This window comes from Lingula anatina, chromosome 5 (genome assembly GCF_051362555.1).
Source record: "Lingula anatina isolate TDL-2025a chromosome 5, LinAna3.0, whole genome shotgun sequence".
In the NCBI taxonomy this organism is placed as follows: domain Eukaryota; kingdom Metazoa; phylum Brachiopoda; class Lingulata; order Lingulida; family Lingulidae; genus Lingula; species Lingula anatina.
The window spans coordinates 16,867,329-16,886,224 of NC_141771.1; the positions used below are offsets into that span (position 1 = coordinate 16,867,329).

The 18,896-nt window shown below is 36.6% G+C and overlaps 1 protein-coding gene across 1 annotated transcript in view; it reads right to left on the reverse strand.

Moving 5' to 3' along the window:
- Positions 1 to 18,896, reverse strand: part of LOC106163191 (polycystin-1-like protein 1) — a 128,799-nt gene that overhangs the window by 61,524 nt on the left and 48,379 nt on the right. The window contains exons 25-29 of the mRNA XM_087013793.1: positions 18,520 to 18,603; positions 16,685 to 16,786; positions 16,374 to 16,460; positions 14,859 to 15,223; positions 14,159 to 14,291 (exon numbers count right to left, since the gene is read on the reverse strand). Coding sequence (XP_086869919.1) covers positions 14,159 to 14,291; positions 14,859 to 15,223; positions 16,374 to 16,460; positions 16,685 to 16,786; positions 18,520 to 18,603 — 771 coding nt within the window. The remainder of the gene's footprint in view (positions 1 to 14,158; positions 14,292 to 14,858; positions 15,224 to 16,373; positions 16,461 to 16,684; positions 16,787 to 18,519; positions 18,604 to 18,896) is intronic.

An 18,896-nucleotide genomic window follows, 5' to 3' on the forward strand; every position in this document is an offset into this window, starting at 1 on the left:
GATAAGTTAAAGAGACACAAATTCAGCGGTGTGAATAGAAATGACTGTCAATTTTGTGAAAAATATTTTGTGAATTCCAAACCTAGCCGCATTCAGAATGAATCATCTAGTAATTTGAAATAATTGAATAAATTTTTATTATTTGAAAGACAGGAGAAACGGGGAGAGCTGGAGGAATGAGGAATTACATAAACAAATTATAAAAAAAAGTAGTAGAACTTTTTTTTCTGTAGTTGACTGTCTGACCGCTGTCATCTGCCATAATATGGTGCAAACTCTGAGAGAGAGAGAGAGAGAGAGAGAGAGAGAGGGAGAGAGAGAGAGAGAGAGATCCCTAGGGAGACATCAAATTAACCAGCAAAATGCAAGTTGACTTCTATATATCACACTTTCTCCAATATTTTTACAATATCTCCTTTGAAACTTTTTTCAAGCTTTCACATCAGGCGATTATACCAGATTCCAACTAAACTCTAAATAACCTGAATCAATTTAATAAAGAATGCACCATGAAGTGGTTAACATAAATTTCATCAAATCCGGACCATCTTAACTCCTCGTCTCTGCAAGACACGTTTGTCCTATCTACCTCAACTCCCCACCCCTATCCCAACGCAAACAGATCACGTCAGAGAGATACGACAAGAAGATCCAATGTTAAGAATATGATTTATTGCTTTGGTACTCTGCACGCAATTCTGGCATTAAATTATTCAACAGACTATAAAAGGCACACAAATTTCAAACAAAATATCACATTCTATAAATAATGCACTTAGCCTAACAACATGAAATCTGTCAGAATATGTTGTTCTGATCTATCATTTAAAATATAACAGGCATTAGCTTACACTGCTGGAATGATGTTATTAGGTCTGCTTTAAGGTAATTGCTAGGTTTTTTTCCTATCCTTGCACAAAAAAATACTTGCATTTCGTTTCAGTTTCATACGTGATTATTATCATGTTTACTTATCACGTGTTTCATAGACCAAAGTACCGAAAAGTCGGAATAAAACAAAAATTAAAGAATCCAAAAGTCTTGAATCGAAACTAAATGTTATAGTTACTGTAGTAAATGATGCAGTAGTAAATGTTTCATAAAACACGACAAGAAATCATACAAAAAAGATACGAGTAAACACAAAGTGTAGATCACAACAAAACAATCTCCAACCATAAAAGCCCTTTAACTAGCAACATCTAGGCAAATAGATTACCAACTTTACAAAACTACTTTGCAATCTGATCGTCTGAGGATGCAAGGTTTTTAATCTCATGTCCACTACAAATATAGTAACTGTTCTAATATGAATGAAGGTTTTTAAACTCAGATGCAGAAGCATGTTCTTCCATCCACATCTCGAAAAAAAAAAGAAACCTCCTACCATCAATCTCAATTGATCACATATGCACCTGCCACAGGGGACGGCTGGCTGGACCTGGAGACCAGTGACAATAGGAAAATGTCAAATCACAATGACAAATTGACCCTCACCTATAGATACACTTACCACTGTGAATACCCTTACCTGGTGCTATAAGTACCTGAGTTACTGGTGTATTTAGTAAGTACCCATATTAATTCATCCTCATTTTGGGTCACTGTCCTGTCCACCCTCCGTCCCTATTCTACAGCTTGCATCAGTCAGTCTTGCATCAGTTGCCCTATTTTTGAGTACTCATGGGTAAAGCTTGTGCTTATCTGGGGTAGCGCTAGCACTCGCCAGTTTAACCAAATCCTAAAACTGATTAACCTGGTTAAACAAAAAGGGTTTATTTGACTTGTTTAAGTCAAATTTAAACCATTTTGTGTTATAAGTAATGAAAAAGTAGTGATTTGGCTAAGCGAAATAAATTGCTAGGCTAAGCGCTACCCCAGCTTATGCATGTTACTTGTGCTTTAACCGTTGCGTGTAGTAAGACATGATGGGAACTGCCAATTTGTTACTTAGGCGTAGAAGTGATACTATCACAATACTGAATTGTGGAACTGAGTGACACAAGATAGTTTCCCCCAGTGCTTAGAAGTCACAAAATCTGAACAAATTTGGTCAAGTGTATTCAAAAAACTATGTTACGTTAGAGATATACACAAAAAAGTTTTACAATAATTAAAGATCTACATATAATTTGAAAGTTCTGAAGGCAAGCTGAGTTCATGGTAGAATGCATGTTTCTATGTATTACTAAAAGGTAATTCAAATGATATACTTTCAAAATAGAAATACTGGCATAGGTAAGGTGTTAGAAATTTCTCCAATCTATCAAAATTATCTGAATTCAATTATTTCATGCAACTCCAGGAAATTTTTTGAAATTCTAACAAATCAAGATGTATCAAATTAATTTCCCTTCTTTGTTAAATTTTTAAATTTGCAAAACTCAACAAGGGAAAATAATCTTTTAAAATTAAAGCTATGTCCCATACCACAAGATAAACATTTGCACAAAAAAACCTTACTTTAAATAGCATTTTGTTCACCAAATATTTTTAGGCCAAAAGCTCTCAAGGTCTGCATCATCTGACCATAGCATAAAAAACATTTTCAGTAATTTTCCTAATTCTTTAAAAACCTCTTCCATATATACAACCATATCCTTCACTTATATAAAAGTGAAAACTTGCAATAATAATTACCTTCTCTAACTAAACAGAGAGCACAGTTCAAGAGCACTTTCCTTCACCTCCCGTCACTTCTTTTAACAGGTGTTACAATGACAGGTGTCACCTCCCAAGTTTCATGACATCAAATACAGGTGTCACTATCGCCTGTCCAGGTGACAGGCACGCAAAAACGACACGAGGACACAGGGAACATGTGACACGTGGATATTCATTCAAGCTGTATGAACTCGACGTATGAACTTTTGAAACGCTCAAATGATGAGAGAGGTCAGGCAGTCATCACTTAAGAGGGAACAAGGTTTGCCAAAGAACGGCAAAAAGGATCAAAATACATGCATCAAAGGGTTAAAAGAAGCACATTTGATAGGGTAGAATATCATATGATTTTCAAGAATAGATTATTTGCCTCCCTTATGAGTTTTAAAAGACAAATCACAGGTAATAGATGTGACTTTCAGGGTGATAAAGTGATCATAATGCTATGGGACATGGCTTCAGACCCAGCACCCTGTGCCTGCATTCCAGCAGTCACTCGCTAAATATATTGTATAAATATGTAATATAATGGGCAAGTAAATTGACCAAGTTACAGTAATTACCCAAGCTGACAGTTTGTTTGTATGGCATATGTAATTATATAGGGGATGTCTTAGATCAAGGGACATATATGATACTTGCAAGTGTGGCAAATGAAATATTACAACTGTATGCATTATATGTAATTTGTAAAATACATCCGAGGATGATACCTATAAAGATAATTGCATAAATGTTTTAAAAAAAAAGGCATGTAGATTAATTTAGTAAGTAAAACATTTAATAAAAGAATGTTAAACAAAAGGCTAACTTCCTTTTATTTGTGTGTTATCTAAGGCTCTATTCCCACAGATTTTAGATCGATCTATCCCCGCGGGGAGTCTCACTAGATTACTTTCAGATAATCCGACTTAAATGTCCGTCCCGCCTACTACAAGCTGTAAGGGGGTAATTAACTTTCGTGTCTGCCCGGCTGACAGCTATTTAGCGTGAACCCCCAGGGAGTTAGGTCGATCTAAAGTAGGTCGATCTAATCATGGAAATGGGGTGTAAATTATCTTTTTGTACAGATTATAGGAAAAAGTCTCCCCATTAATATTTTGTTCAGCTTTTGGAAAATATCTGCATTATTTTTCAGGATAAATTACAAAAAGTAAATTAACAGCAAAACTTTGTAATATTTGCAGGCACATGTATTTAGTAACCAAGCACTTTGAAGGAGAACTTCTTTCGAGCAGCTAAAAAACTCACTGAACCAAGTTATAGAATATTTTTTATTTATATCACTCTATAACACTGATAAAGTGGATTCATTAGAATACAACACATTTTCAAAAATAATAAGGCCTCAAATGTATCTTTTAATACCATACTAATATTCGGCATCAATCTGAAAGCTTTTAAGTTTTTTTTCTTATTTCAAATTATATTGTTTGTAAAGTTTGGTATCCACTTTGGATTGTTTCTTTAAAATAAGAATACAAAGCTTAGCTATAAATACCTGAGTCAGAGAAAATGGTACATCATAAAGACCTTTTTCTATGATTCAAAATTTAGAAATTTGCACAACTTGTAGTTTAAAATAATTAGTGAGTGTTATTTAAAATAGTTACAAAAAAGAGCCTGCTATTGACAAAACAGGTACTGCAGTGTCAGTCTTTCTTGTTGTCAACTTGCAGTAGACAGATACTTAGGAGTTCCAATTTTGCGTAGTTTGGCAGGGGGCATTTCTTCATCATACCCATCAGCTGTAGTCTCTGGCACAGATGAGGCTATCATTTCAGTTTTTAATGTTGGTAATTCTGGCACTGTTGATGGAGTATGATCAGCCGCCACTTCCAGGTCAAATGACGAAGTTGGAACTATCATTTCAGTTTTTACTGTTGGTAATTCTGGCACTGTTAATGGAGTATGAGCACAGGTCCACACTTCCAGGTCAAATGACGACATAGGTTCAGATTTTACAACAGAGCATCCAGTGGCCTGATCATCACTTGAGAAGAGACACGAGTCGTCATCTTCCTCTCGGACCAATCCTTGAGACTGTAGAGTCTCAAGTAGATGAAAGTTATGTCTGGGAGCCTGCCCAAATACCAACTCGAAAGGTGTCTTGCCAGTTGCACCAGCAATGGCGGTGTTGATGCCATGAACGACAAACTTCAGACCTTTTGTCCACCCCTCTTGGTGTTGCTCCATCCACTTTCCTAACTCAATCTGGAAGTCTCCATCCCCACAGTCTACGCAACCTTGGCTTTCGGGGTGGCATGGACAATCATTCATTACGACGAGCCCTGGACACATTTCTGCCAGATCCTTTATAACACTAGCTGTGAATTCTTGACCATGATCTGACTGAAGCACCATAGGCGGGCCAAAGAAACAGAACTGTTCAACCAATTTTGATGCAACCTCGTCTGTTCTATTGCTGGTTAGTGCATATGCCCAACTGAATTTCGTGAAGTGATCCTTGGCATAAAGGATCCATTTGTACTCGCCATCGGGCATACTAGTCATGTCAATAAGGTCAATCTGAATTCTTGATAAATACCCCAAGGAGATAATAGTTTTGCTAGCTTGTGGTGTCTTGGATGCTTTTTTGCTGTGGCACTCTCGGCATGTCTGGAGATAAAAGCTGACCGCTCTTCGGGGAATCCAGGAGTAATTTCTCTTCACTTCCTCAAAAGTCTTATCTCTACCAGAATGTTGTACTCTCTCGTGACAATTAGCCAGTACGTGGAACAAATCCTCTTTAGTTGCCACTGGACGAGATGTTTTTATGCAGTAGAGAATTTTTCTCTGGCCAATTTCTTCTATTTTAAAGTTTGTCTTACACCAGAACTTAAAAGTTGCTCCATACTGACTCTTTTCACCGCTTTTTACTTGTACAGTAGAAACGATCTTTTCATACATTTCTTGTGTTATCAAATATTTTTGACGCCTGCTCTCATTTATAGTTGCCAAATGCTGATCCAGGAGTTTATGGAAAGTTTCATACTGTGTCTCTGCCATGGTGCTTGAAACTTGTCCATAGAGGAAATGAGGACTCTCACACAGGCCTTCCCTCATATAGCCTACCTTTGTTCAGTAATATCATGATATGTGCCTTGATCTATGACATCTCCTATTTAATTGTACATGTCATACAAACAAACTTGCAGCTTGGACAATCAACCTGGCCAATTACCTTGCCCATTATGCTGTTAACAATGCAACGACCCTACTGAGACGTGATCTAGGCCAGGTCTTAATTGGGATGTGGATTGGGCCACTTAGGAAGTGGAATACATTAGGCTCTGGCCTGAATTACACATGCCATACAAACTGGCAGCCTACCTGTAAATTACATGACCAGTTAACTTGGTCTAAGATGTCCCCTGTAAAACTGCACATGCCATACAAACAAACTGGCAGCTTGGCCAATTAACTTGGCCAATTAACTTGCCCATTATGTTGTTAAAATACAAAGACACATTTAGAATATGGTCTGGGCCAAGCTGAGGGCCAGATGTTGACCCATGATTTTCAGGATGATCAATAGCAAAACCTACCTGAAATGTATGATCTACCTTTTCACAGTCACTGTACCTGATTAAAAAAGTTGCCTGAAAACTACTGTGAAAGGACAGACATCATTTGTGTAGGTTTTAACAACTGTATTTGGTATTATTTTAAACATAAAAAAATTCTCAAATAATGATACTTTAGCATGATACCAAAGTTTTGCTATTAGTTCACACTTTTCTATGTAACTTATCCTTAAGAAAATTGCAGACATTTTCAAAATAAGCTCAATAAAAAAGTAATGGGCAGACCTTTTCCTATAATCTGTGCAAAACCTAGATAATTAAAATAACACACTAACAAATGGCAGCTCGCAAAAGACACAATTAAGATGTGGTCTGGGCCACTTAGGAAGTGGACTAGATTAGGACTGGGGATGTAGCATATATATGTATACAGAGAGAAAGAGAAAGAAAGAGAGAGAGAGTAAGATTAATGCTATTCAACACGTGTCACAGGCTAAATACAGGTGTCAAAACATTTAATTAACAACCACTGGGCAAGCAAAGTAGTCTACCACATTCAGGCTGCCCAATACGTCTAATAACATAAACTTCCATAGTGGTTCAAAACACAACGATGCATAAAAAATATCAATCTTTTCATCAGTTCCCAAGTTTCTGTATATTCGGGGAACAAGATTACCATTTGTGATAATAGCCTACCTTTTTAGTTTTGACACATATTTCACTTTTATCTGTCTAACACACAGTCAAGCATGCAAAACTAATAGGATGTCTTGGACAATTTTGCACCTTGCATTTTTTTAGGGGCGCCCATTTATTTTTGTCACCTGAGATAACAGTGCGTTAAGTCAGAAAAGGTGAGGTAATTATTTCAGCGGAGCGTTAGGGAATCCAGTTTCAGAGTTCACTTCCCCTTACACTTTCAAATACAAACAATGAGAATTCCTTTCCTTGTTTTTTTGTTATAACAGCTCTCTAGAGTTTCACTTCATTTTTCATTTTCTTTGAGACCGAATTTGATTCCATGATATTTTCATTTCTCTTGTGACATTTTCTTTTTTCATTTGGCAAATATCTTGATCAAATATCACACAGAGTTTCTCAAAAAGCATGACTTAATACACCTGAAAGTGGATATATTATTTGGATTTTCAATTCTTCAAGCCTTTTCTCCTTCGTATTTTTGTTCCCTTAAAGCACTCACTTCATTTTTTTATTTCATTTTCTGTTATGTCACTCAAAGCACCTGTCAAATGTTCCACATTTAAGTTAGTGAAAAAAAAATCTTTACCTCATTAAACCAATATTTTGTCCTTTTTCTTTCTGGCCTTTTCTGCCAAATCAATCTTATCTTCGTTGCCTTCTTCTCTGCACATTTATCAATTGTTTCCAACTTTACTAGTCATGTTACTGTGACCGTAACTTCTTCTATATATATTTTTCTTTTCTTTTCTTTCCTCTTTTTTTTTTTTTTTTTTTTGACTTCAAAAGTCACAGCACTGAGACAGTCAATCCCAGCCCTCTTCCTTCCTCTGATAACCATCGATTTCTGACAACCCAGCCAGACAGGTCCACAAACCCCAGTTACGACGCAAACAAACAGTCTGCCTCGACGCCAATTCATAATTAATTCCCAGCGGCCCTTTTCAATATCTGCTAACAGCAAACCATTTACACGCTATCAACTTCTAAACACTGCCCCAGTGGTGAACAAAGGTGGCATGGCGTGTCCTGTCTATTGTCCAGACCTGCTGACCACATGCCCTCGGGGGAGTGCTTGCCGAAAGTCAATGGCCACCTTGCCTGTGATGGTTTTAATTGAAACTTCAAAAGATCCGTGACTGGTGAAAGGTCAGGAAATATCCGACATTCCTGACAATTATTTTTTTTCTTACATGAGATTAGTAAGGGTGTCCGACATATTCTTTACTTATCAACCTGGCATCCTTTATGTGTTCCATAATAAAGAAGAATTAACTTGCCCAAGGCTGCTAGCAGTGATGTTTTTCTAGCATAATATCGACAAAGAAACCGGACACTTTTAATTTCATTATGAAAATAAATGTGAAATAGCGCCACAAACAACTCTGAAAAGTGCAACTTTGTGCTTATTGTCGCAATGTTTGAGAGGCTGCTTCTCATTGGTATGTGAAGCTGGATGTCTTTTGTTTACTTTTTCAAGTCCCAATTTTATACTGATCTCCTAGGTAAATCGAACCTATTAACCAACTGAGTTTGATCACTGCTCTAACCCTTGGACGTATTTCCGGTCACACTGTGCCATATCAACTTGGTATATAATTTATCCGCAAATAATGGCAGGTGCAGAAGTGCGGGAGTGGGGGGGGGGGGGGTCCAGGGGTTAAAAAAAATCAAGCAGGCCCGTAGCCAGGGGGGGTTCGGGGGGTTCGAAAGAACCGCCCCTTTTGCTGGGAAAAGGTCCACTCTGGGTAAAATTTGATCTAGGTACATGAAATTTTCATGGGAAAAGGTCCACTTTTTCAGAAAACGAACCCCCCTTTTGAAATTGCTGGCTACGGGCCTGTCAAGCTAGGTTTTATGAACACAGGTAGGTTTTACATTATAAAGGTGTACTTTTTAAGCGAAAAGACACATCTTTTGGAAAAGTACTGGATAAAAGCCTGAGGTGTCATAATAACTTGTAACCAAAACAGACAGTCCTCTGCTATTACTCTTATTATAATTTTTTTTTATTCAACACACAATACAATACTAAAGAGGTTTATACACCTGTTAGTATAGGAAGTTTATCAGACAAGCATAAGAAGCTTATCAATAAAGTAGAATAAGTATCACTCTTACAACCATTTCAAATGAGTAATAAACAAGCTGTGAGACTAACTCTCAATGGTAAGAAGTCATAAGAAGACTTGATGGTGAAAACTAAATTAAGACATCACAAGGCGACTGGAACCTCACCCTTACTCTAAACAGCATGCTGCATTTAATGCGCCCCTGCTTACGTGTAGTTTACCTTGCGGTGGCGGGAATCCCACGCGAATTCCGCAAGTGCACCAATGAAAACTGTCTTCAAATTACAGGTCACTCCATTGCAACTGAGTACAACTGACAATACTTTTTGTGGTTCTATGATAAAATTCATAGCCCAGGTCTGTCACCAAAATCAGTAAGGTTTGTATTTAACAATCTTAAATAATATTTTCATAATGAAAGTATTGTGGTAAAAAAGGAAGCTTTGATTTTTATGTTCAGTTCAAGCTTTTAATGTATGAAAAACAATTTTTTTAAAATTAAAATAATCAATTAATTTTCACTAGTTTATCCACAAATATGAATCAATTCTTCTAAAAGTATTTTCAGATTTGAGTCAAATCTTTCAAAATGCAATAAGAACATCAATAAATGTTCGCAAGAGCCCACTAGATACCCAATTTTGATGCATTAAATCTTTTATTTAACTATTATTTGTTTCACATAATGCAAGTCCTACAAAACTGAGCCACACCAGTATTTAAAGTGTAATTTTACTTATTTTGTGTACAATTCAATGAGCAAAGTATTAATCATATCACTTGTTAGGAATGCAAAACTTCAGTGTAAATCTCTGCACTGTCTGTATTTAAACTTTCCCTGAATTTAACCTTAGAAAGCAGTCACGCAAGTCTATCACTTGTTTGCTGCTTCTAAACCATAATATGCAGTTGTTTATTTTCACCTACATGTGTAAGTACATAGTAAACACCCTATCAGGTGATCAAAGATGAATTCAGCGGACAATCTGACCCATATGATTTTAAACATGCCGTCTTAATAATTCGCTTAATCAACCAAGACTTAAGTCAGTGCTGCTTGCAACACGGAATCCTATGGGTCAGAGGACACAAGACGGTTGGCCACATAGTTCATTATTTTAGCGTACATTTCAGTGCTCCAGAAGAATCAGAACGTGACTTCTGCTACGGTTTGCTGCTCAACCAGTCGTAAAATGAGGTAATCATTTTGGCCCATACAATTTTAGATCAATAACAATCACTCCCATCAATATGGAAACCGGTTGAATTAACCCTGCCATTGAGAGTGTCACATAGTTTTAACGCAATCCCTGTCACCTATTGGAGAAGTTGTTTGATTACGTGATCAAGACTGAGAATTTTGTTGACTTCTCATTGGTGTCCTCAAATGGGGGCTTGTGGGTTATTTAAGGCCTGTTTCCATTTGGAGTTAGTCTAGCCTAATTTGGAAGCATCCACCTCAACAGGCTCTCTAATTAAGTTAGGTTAGCCATACATAGCTTTTCATAACAAGAGATTTGCTTGACAGCCATGTGGGACTACATAGGAATAACACTTGATCACTTTGATAAACTAACAGTAATTGAAGAGTTTTCTGAGATGGATCGCACTAGGATGGATCATCCCTGTTCCAATGGAAACACACCTTGCACCACATGGCACTCCCTGGTTTAGTTTTGAGTTTCAAGTTGCAGAGGAAATGAACTTACTGCCTTCTACATAAATGCAACTTAAATTTTGTATCTGCAATACTCCAAAATGGTCTCTCAAATATGAACATGAGAGAGAGAGAGAGAGAGAGAGAGAGAGTTCACAAAATTGCAGCCACTTTCTATTCAAATACACCACAATTTCAGCAATTTCGATATCTTCTTTTAGAAGATTTATCAAAACAAAAAAACATTCACTGTGCCTTGAAAGAAACTCCCTCTTCCTATCCTGTCTTTTTTATGTTTTTCCAACAAACCACTAAGGAAATCTGATTATATTCAAAGCAAGTGAGGAGCCATTACAGTAACCATTAATTTGGCACTCGCTTATTTTTCTTCTTCCAGAAATAAAGCGACGACGACACCTTTCTATCCTATTATAAATCCCCTCAGGTACGTTCTGGAGAAGGAAAGACCTTTTCCAACAATAAACCCATTATACCAAAGTACATCTGCCTCACACCTACAGTTCACACTCAGGTTCAAAGAAAGAAACATTTGAAATGAAAACCCGCTCCCTGTGACTCACCGTCTTAAAAACAAACCTCGCTACATAAACAGCCACCCCCAGGGTGCGCGTCCTGTTTTTTATCAGTTACCATGACAACTGTTTATACAGCGAGGAGACTGCGGGACCTGTGCAAGCGGTACGATTGCCTACAGAATCAATTCAATTTCCTCCCAAAGTCGGTAGGAATACAAGGCCCCCATTCTCTGCTGGGTTCACATTTTATATTTTTATCCCATCACAAAGTGGAGTCATTAACCTGAGCGCATGACTTTATATAATACAGCAGCACGCCATAGCACCCAAGGAAAACAGGGGCCGGTCTGTTATTACAGCAGGGATCAGAGAATATTATGACCTGGGCATTGCTTGAGGTGAAAGAGCAGAGGATTTAAAATAGAACAAAAGCCACAGATGTGACAGGTTGTAAAATGCGAAGAAATTTATGTGGTGTTGAAGTGGAAAATGCCATCATCACTCTTGGCATGATGGGATTGTATTAAAATATGCTGACCCTCCCTCACCCCCCAGACACCCCCCAGACACCCCCCCCCTCCCCTCCATACCAGGGGCGGATCCAGGGATATTTTCTGACAGTCTTCCAAATTATCTTTGTTGATCCAACCTCCATTTTTGACCATCTTCCGAAAGAAAAAATTAGATACCCATACCCAAAGTAAACTTCTGACCGCCTTTGACTATGATTATAATGACATGGTTCTGTGCAAATTTAATATCACTAAATGTCTGATTTTCCCTGGATAATACTGTACCCTTGTCTCCCCAGATGGTATTTTCCATTAACTGCTTTTTCAATAATGTGTCCCAAATACAACGAAACTCTCAATAATATAATAAGGGTCATCATCTTGAAAAATGCCCTCAATAATGAAACCACTTCAAAACAGAATGGACTACATTCTCCATTATGCTATAATGATGGCAAGGCACTTACTACCTTTTGTGATATTAACAGGGGCGGATCCAGAGCTATATACTGACAGTCTTCCAAATTATCTTTGTTGATTCATCCTCCAATTTTGACCGTCTTCCAACATTAAAAATTGGATACCCGTCAATGTAAACTTGAAAATCTGACCGTCTTCTGGAAGACCCAGAAGACGGCCTAAATCCGCCCTTGATTAACATGTGGAAATATATTTTATTGACAATTCTGTTTTAACACTGTAACTTCTACCAAAGCACATTAATTACTTGTGTTCTTTTTATCCGTGATATGTTGAAAAAATATTCTAAAAAAAAAAAAAAAAAACAATTCATAATAAAAATTAACAATAACAATCCCAAAATTTCATTTCGTTCTTAATACCACAAAGAATGTTATGATTTAAAATTCTATTTCCTTCTTCATACCACAAGGAACAGTAAGATTTAAAATTCAGAGATAATTTTTTTCTTCCATTCACAATAGCAAATATCAAATTCACTATTAAATACCCAAGGTCATCAAAATTTCTACGTATTATCCTCGTGTTAACATGAGCCTTAAGAGTATTGTAGGGCTCAGGGGCATGTTTACATCTAATATCATAAAATCTTTAATCCAATGTGCAGCAAAGTGAGAAAATGTCCATCTGGCCTATCACTAAACCTCACATTCATTCAAGACCAAAGAAATCTTGATGCACATTTCATATGGGATTAAATGGGGATTAAAAGACTCGATGGATGCTATATATAGCCAAAGACATTGTTCGAAATGTCAACACGCCATTAAATATTCATTGTAGATATTCTATTCCGTTGGACATCTGCCAATTCTCCTCAATCTGTTTCAATTGGGTCAAGTTGCATACTTTGGAGGGGATAATCGATAACCCCTCCCTCTCGCAAGAGAGACCATCGCTATGCTGTAACTATTATTGTCCAGTGAACAATGCAGGTGTTTCACTCGAGGCGGGAGAAAATGGGAAATAACAGGTGAAGTGTTGTAATGGAAAACTATAGATTAAGTGTTACTATGGGTGATAACTGAATAATTACACTTACGGGAGATAATTATACTTACAAGTTGTTTTAAGAAGAGAAAATGTATCTTTTGTCTCATAAGAGGAAAGCAGATTAATTGTAATAACAGGAGACAACAGGTTAATGATTATGATAAAACATAACAGATTAATTGTAATGATAATATATATGTCATTTCCAGCATGGTGAGTAAAAATGGTATCATATCTTATCACAACTACCACACTGTTGTTTGGGACACAACTGGCACAATCTCAGAGGAAATCTCTCTCACACACTTGTATTTTTGACACCAAATGCAATGGGTCACTGGGGTAGCGCTAGCAATTTTTTTCGCTTCGCCAAATCATCACTTTTTTGTCAATTTGTTATGAAAATGGTTTTAATTTGACTAAAATTCATCAAATCAAGTCCTTTTTGTTTAGCCAATTTAAGTCAGTTTTAGCGTTTGGCTAAATTGGCGAGTGCTAGCGCTATCCTAGGATCAGCACATTCATCTTTATAACACTACAATACTAAAATCAGCTTTCCAAACTTGCAAAATTTATATCTCTAGAAAATTGAGTCCAGAACACATTTGGTTCCTAACACTCTGCATCTCTACTGAACTGGGTATTTATGAAATATTATAAATGTAGACACACACTTTCGGGATCTTTTGACTTTTCATTTTGATCTGCAGTTATATAGGCCAATGTTTTCTTAACCACTGACAAAATTATACATAATCCCTATTAGTTGTATGGGAGTCTTTTCCCAGTAAAATATGGCTGTTAACCATTCAGAGAAGGAATTACATGTCAAAGAGGTAACCAAGATAGAACTCAATCAAACCCATGTCCAATCACAATAACAAGAATGCTTCTTACATCTGCATATTCATATTTATATAACTCTGAAAACAATTCTCTCTCTCTCTCTCTCTCTCTCTCTCTCTCTCTCTCTCTCTCTCTCTCTCTCTCTCTGCCAGTCAAAAAAGCTGCTTACCAGTGTGGTTTCTATCCTCTCGCCCGGCAGGCAACTGAAACTCTATCTTCTCAGCTTTGTAACCTCGGTACAGGATGTGATGTGGCTCGTCTTCATCAAAACTAACACTCAGTTCATACTCTAAAGGTGTATCCTATGTGAAATAAAACGCATTAGTAATATGTGATCATCATTATTTAGATGTCACACAAAAAAATATCACCATTAAAACCAGCGTCAATTTGTCTGAAAGGATGGAAAAATTCCAACAGATCAAAGAATTACCATTCTTTTATCATGTTAACAAATATTTCCATATTCCCGAATGTAACTTTTCTTACAAAACAAAAATTGGTACCAGGCACTCTCCACATGATAAATAAAAGAGATATTGGAGAAACGAAAATGTGGAAAAAAAAAAAACATACAAATATTATATTTATCAATGCAACCATATTCAACAACTTCTCAACCTTTTTGGCTACCTGGGATAAGTTGCAATATCATCAAAACCCTATATATTTTAACACATCAGTTTCTTATTAGAATTAATGTTTAAAATATCCATTAGTGCACTTTCATGTTCAAAACAGCACAGCACCAAATAAGCTTTTAAATGAAATAAGGTTTTATATAGACCTCCAAAATTACTGTTCTTATAATAGTTAATGTTGTAATTCCGTTATATACTGGTAAATACATATTATATAAAATATCCCACCTGGTCAACCCACTGTAAGCAGAAAGCACTGAATGTCGTCTGCAGCTCGACGCCATTGCTAGGGCGGACATCACATTTCCCATACACTGGGCTCTCATTGACCCAAATATCTGCCCAGGTCTCTCCCACGACCCTGCTGTCTTTGTCCTTCACCTTGACCTGGATAATGTGAAAGCGCCCCTGCGTAAGCACGTGGGGGCTGATGATGAGGGACTGCTGATGAAGCCCCGTTACCGTCTGCTCAGGCCTGATGGGAATGGCTGTGCGGGCGTAGCTAACGATGTGGGGGTTTTCTTTGTCCTTCTTGTTCCCGTCAAAAGCGCCATCTGGTGGGGTGGCTGGTGGAACAGTAGGCACGTCCACACCTTTAAAGTTCAAAGGAAAAATTTAATATTATAGACAGTTAAAAAGGAATGAGAAAATTGCTTGTACACAAGGATTACACTAAAAAAAATTAATGGGAAGAGTTGTGATGCAGATCACATTAAACTTTGTATACTACTGGTGAATGAAATTAATTTGCAAAAAGGTAAAGAAATGTTTCACCATTTGTGAAGCAAAATTTCCTCTTATTGTACTAGACCTGTCTCCAAGTACTGAAAAATGTTCTGAATGATTTTGACATAAATTTTCGAACTGAACAAAAAGAAATGTGAAATCCTCTACTTCAAAATCTTGGTACCATCTTTAAGACAACAAATCCACAGCAGTCAAAAAACCACATCAAACCAAGAGTCCCTACTCCTTCTAGTGTCAATTTTAAAACAGACTTAAACCCCAAGATCTTTTGTGAGACTAGCCTTAAGGCCATGGGGTGTTTAGCCTGTCAAACATAAGGGTGATAAATCAGACTTGGCTCGTCACCCAAATGTCTATCAAGGTCATGATCTTAGCAGCAGGTACCACAAATACACCTGTAATTTGAAAGATCCCAATCTTGCCATGCGCGTCCAAAACCCCTGCTTTATTTTCAGCGACCGTGCCATGCTCTACATACTAAATTGAAAAAACAGCCCCTTATTGCGGTTTCTTTATGATAATTGGGTAATATTTTAATGACAACTTGGTCATGGCATGATACATTTCGGTGATTTTTGAACACAGATAACTATGTACGCTGTTAGTCCCAGACAGTGTCACTCTTTAAAACTCAGACAAGTTGATTTTAAAAGATGCAACAGTATATACGCAATAAGAAACAAATAATTTATGATACTTACTAACTGAATTTGAACAAAATAGTAACTATATTCTCCAAAAGAATATTTTTAGACACACATAAAGCAAACATGAAAATCTTAATTTGAAAGTTCCCTATTGTGACTTAGTGTAAAATTGTCACAAAGTGTTGTTTTTTTTTTGTGTGAAAAACCAAATAAAACAAACTAAATCCTGAAAAACAGAAATACCGAATTTAATGTGGCAATCGAAAATTTCAAGCGATTACTGCAATGCTAGGGAAAGGATTCTGTCTACTGACCACACAAAATATGAAGTGTTCGGAGTAACACTTACCTGGACTACCACTACCGCTGCCTGTACCTCTCCCAGGTCCGTTGCCTCTCCCTCCCTCTCCGCCCTCTGAAGGATTGCCAAAGTTAGCTGAAGAGAACCAATCAAATGTTTTGTAAATAATATATGTGAACAAATATAATACTGCTCATATATAATTTTTTTTTATATAAAATGATAGATCTAAAGAAAAAATCTAGTTGTACATCCATGTTTTCACACATAATTAAACAAATAGACCTAAAAAAAAACATTTTTTAAAGAAATTTTGTTGATCTTCCTGAAGACCAAGAGAATCCATCACCATTTTTTACCTGATCCGCCTTCCATAATCATTCCCTCAGTCTGTCGCCTTCGTCTGACTGGTCCAGACGCAGGGTGAAGGTCAATGTCATCAACATCTCTCTTGTGTCGATCTGCAAGTAAAAGCATTACAGTTATTCTTTCTATCCACTAACTTTTGTACAAGCAAAAATACTTATTTCCATTTTCCAGTCATTTTATGACTACCTTCCAAAAGTCATAAAAAAAAACTCTGCAAACATGTCACTCCAACATATTAAACTATGATTTCTTAGGTTTGCCTCTGCCAACACTGAGTGTCAAAAATTTGCTAAGCATATCATTTCCACACAAACAAGTGCACAAACAAACCAGACAAGAGCCTAGATTTCAAAAAATAAACTTTGAACATTTATCATGGGACCCAACACCTAACCTTGACAAATCTCAGAAACCATCAGAATTGTAGTTTAAAAAAAAAACGCGGAATTCTGCTTTTCCACGGAAAAAGCTCATGTCTGACAAACAAACAAACTAACTAACAAACAAACCAAATACACATCCCACCTGCTTTTCATCAAGTAGCAAGTGCTTTACCAACATGACAGGGCACCATATCACCTCAAGCATGCTAGCCCAGCCAGACCTGCATGCAAACAAGTCATTGTACCTAGAAACCATTAAGATCTATTTCCACTTCGCTGGCCAAGCAGACACACCTGACGTGAGCAGAGGGCAGGCTACTTTGAGTTCCTTAAAGGGTCCATTCATTGGACTGCTGGTGTTTTATATCTTTATCACTTTATTTTTAGATGACCTGTAAGGGTGTTAACCTCTGTCTTTGCAGAGATTATGACACAGAAGAAAGTAGGAATGTCCTTAGAAACCCCTTGTTTTCTTTTAAACAACTTGATTCAGTGTCAGAAGTTAATAGGCATTTACGTTATGACTTTATGTTTTAAAATTCGGTTCTAAAAATTAGCTACTAACAGTGCATTTTTACCTTAACAAGAGAAAGATGTAAAGAATGCATGTATCTGTTCAATTGGAGCATGACAAGTGATGCAAAAAGTGAGATCATTTCTCTAACCCCTTTCACTCTCACTGCTGGCCCATTCATGTACAATTTCAACTTTCCACCCTGTCAACCTGCTGAGTCCAATGACTTAATTATATTCTCTACTCCTTCTACTCTCCCACAGTCAACAGGTGACCCTGACCTCGACTAACAGCTTCAACAGGAATCTCATTTTAAATATTGCAGCCATTTTTTTAATGGTTCTGCTGGGATGGAAAAAAATTCTGCCTGCAGGCTTTGATGCAAGATCTGATAATCCAAAAAACTGTATGAGGATTCATAGTAAAAACTGGAGAGATATACAGAGTGGTAGGAATTAAAATATTTTAGTAACTAAACTGATTAAACTGAAGTATTAAAATATTTTTAGTAACTAAACTGACTAGACTGACCCACATGCCTTTGAAGTAAGGTAAATACTCAGAAAGTTTGAGCAAAATTAATTTTTCGTATTCCACAAATTAAAAGTATATGTATATAACAAGCTGAAATTTACACTCTAAAATTGTAAAACAAATTGGTCTTTTAATTTTTGATTGGTTCATTAAACACTTTTTATTTCATTTTTATACTTTAAAATCATTTGAAAAAAAATGAAACAAATGAAACTTCTGAAATTTTTGAGCATTTACTAAAGTGAGGCATTCCATTCACATTTCATCAGTTCCTTTTTACTGTATCTACTTAAATTTATTGGATATCAGATTGAAAAAAGAAATGAAATTAATAAATCAAAATAATTAACACAAATTTATAGAAATATAGACAAAAGCTTCAAAAATTGCTCACCACTGTCTTCAGAGCCCTCTTGCATGTCTCCAAATCCTGGGAAAGGGTTGAAATTTGGCAACGGAGTACTACTTGGGCCTGTATCTGTAAAGATATACACCAGAAGTGATAACATATGGTACTTACTCAATCTTTTCTGTGGGCAAAAAATGATCAAACTTTCAGATACATATTTTTATGATCTCAAAAAAATTATTTCTATACAGCATTTGTGGTGCTCTTACTGCATAGAAGAGAATGATGAGTAGCCCACTTTTTAATTTTGTTGCTACCACTCATTACAAGAGGAATGTTCTAAATTATCGAAATTATGACTTAAAAATACTGGACATTCATGTAGATCTGCTAAATGTTATGTCATTTATCACAAGGACATC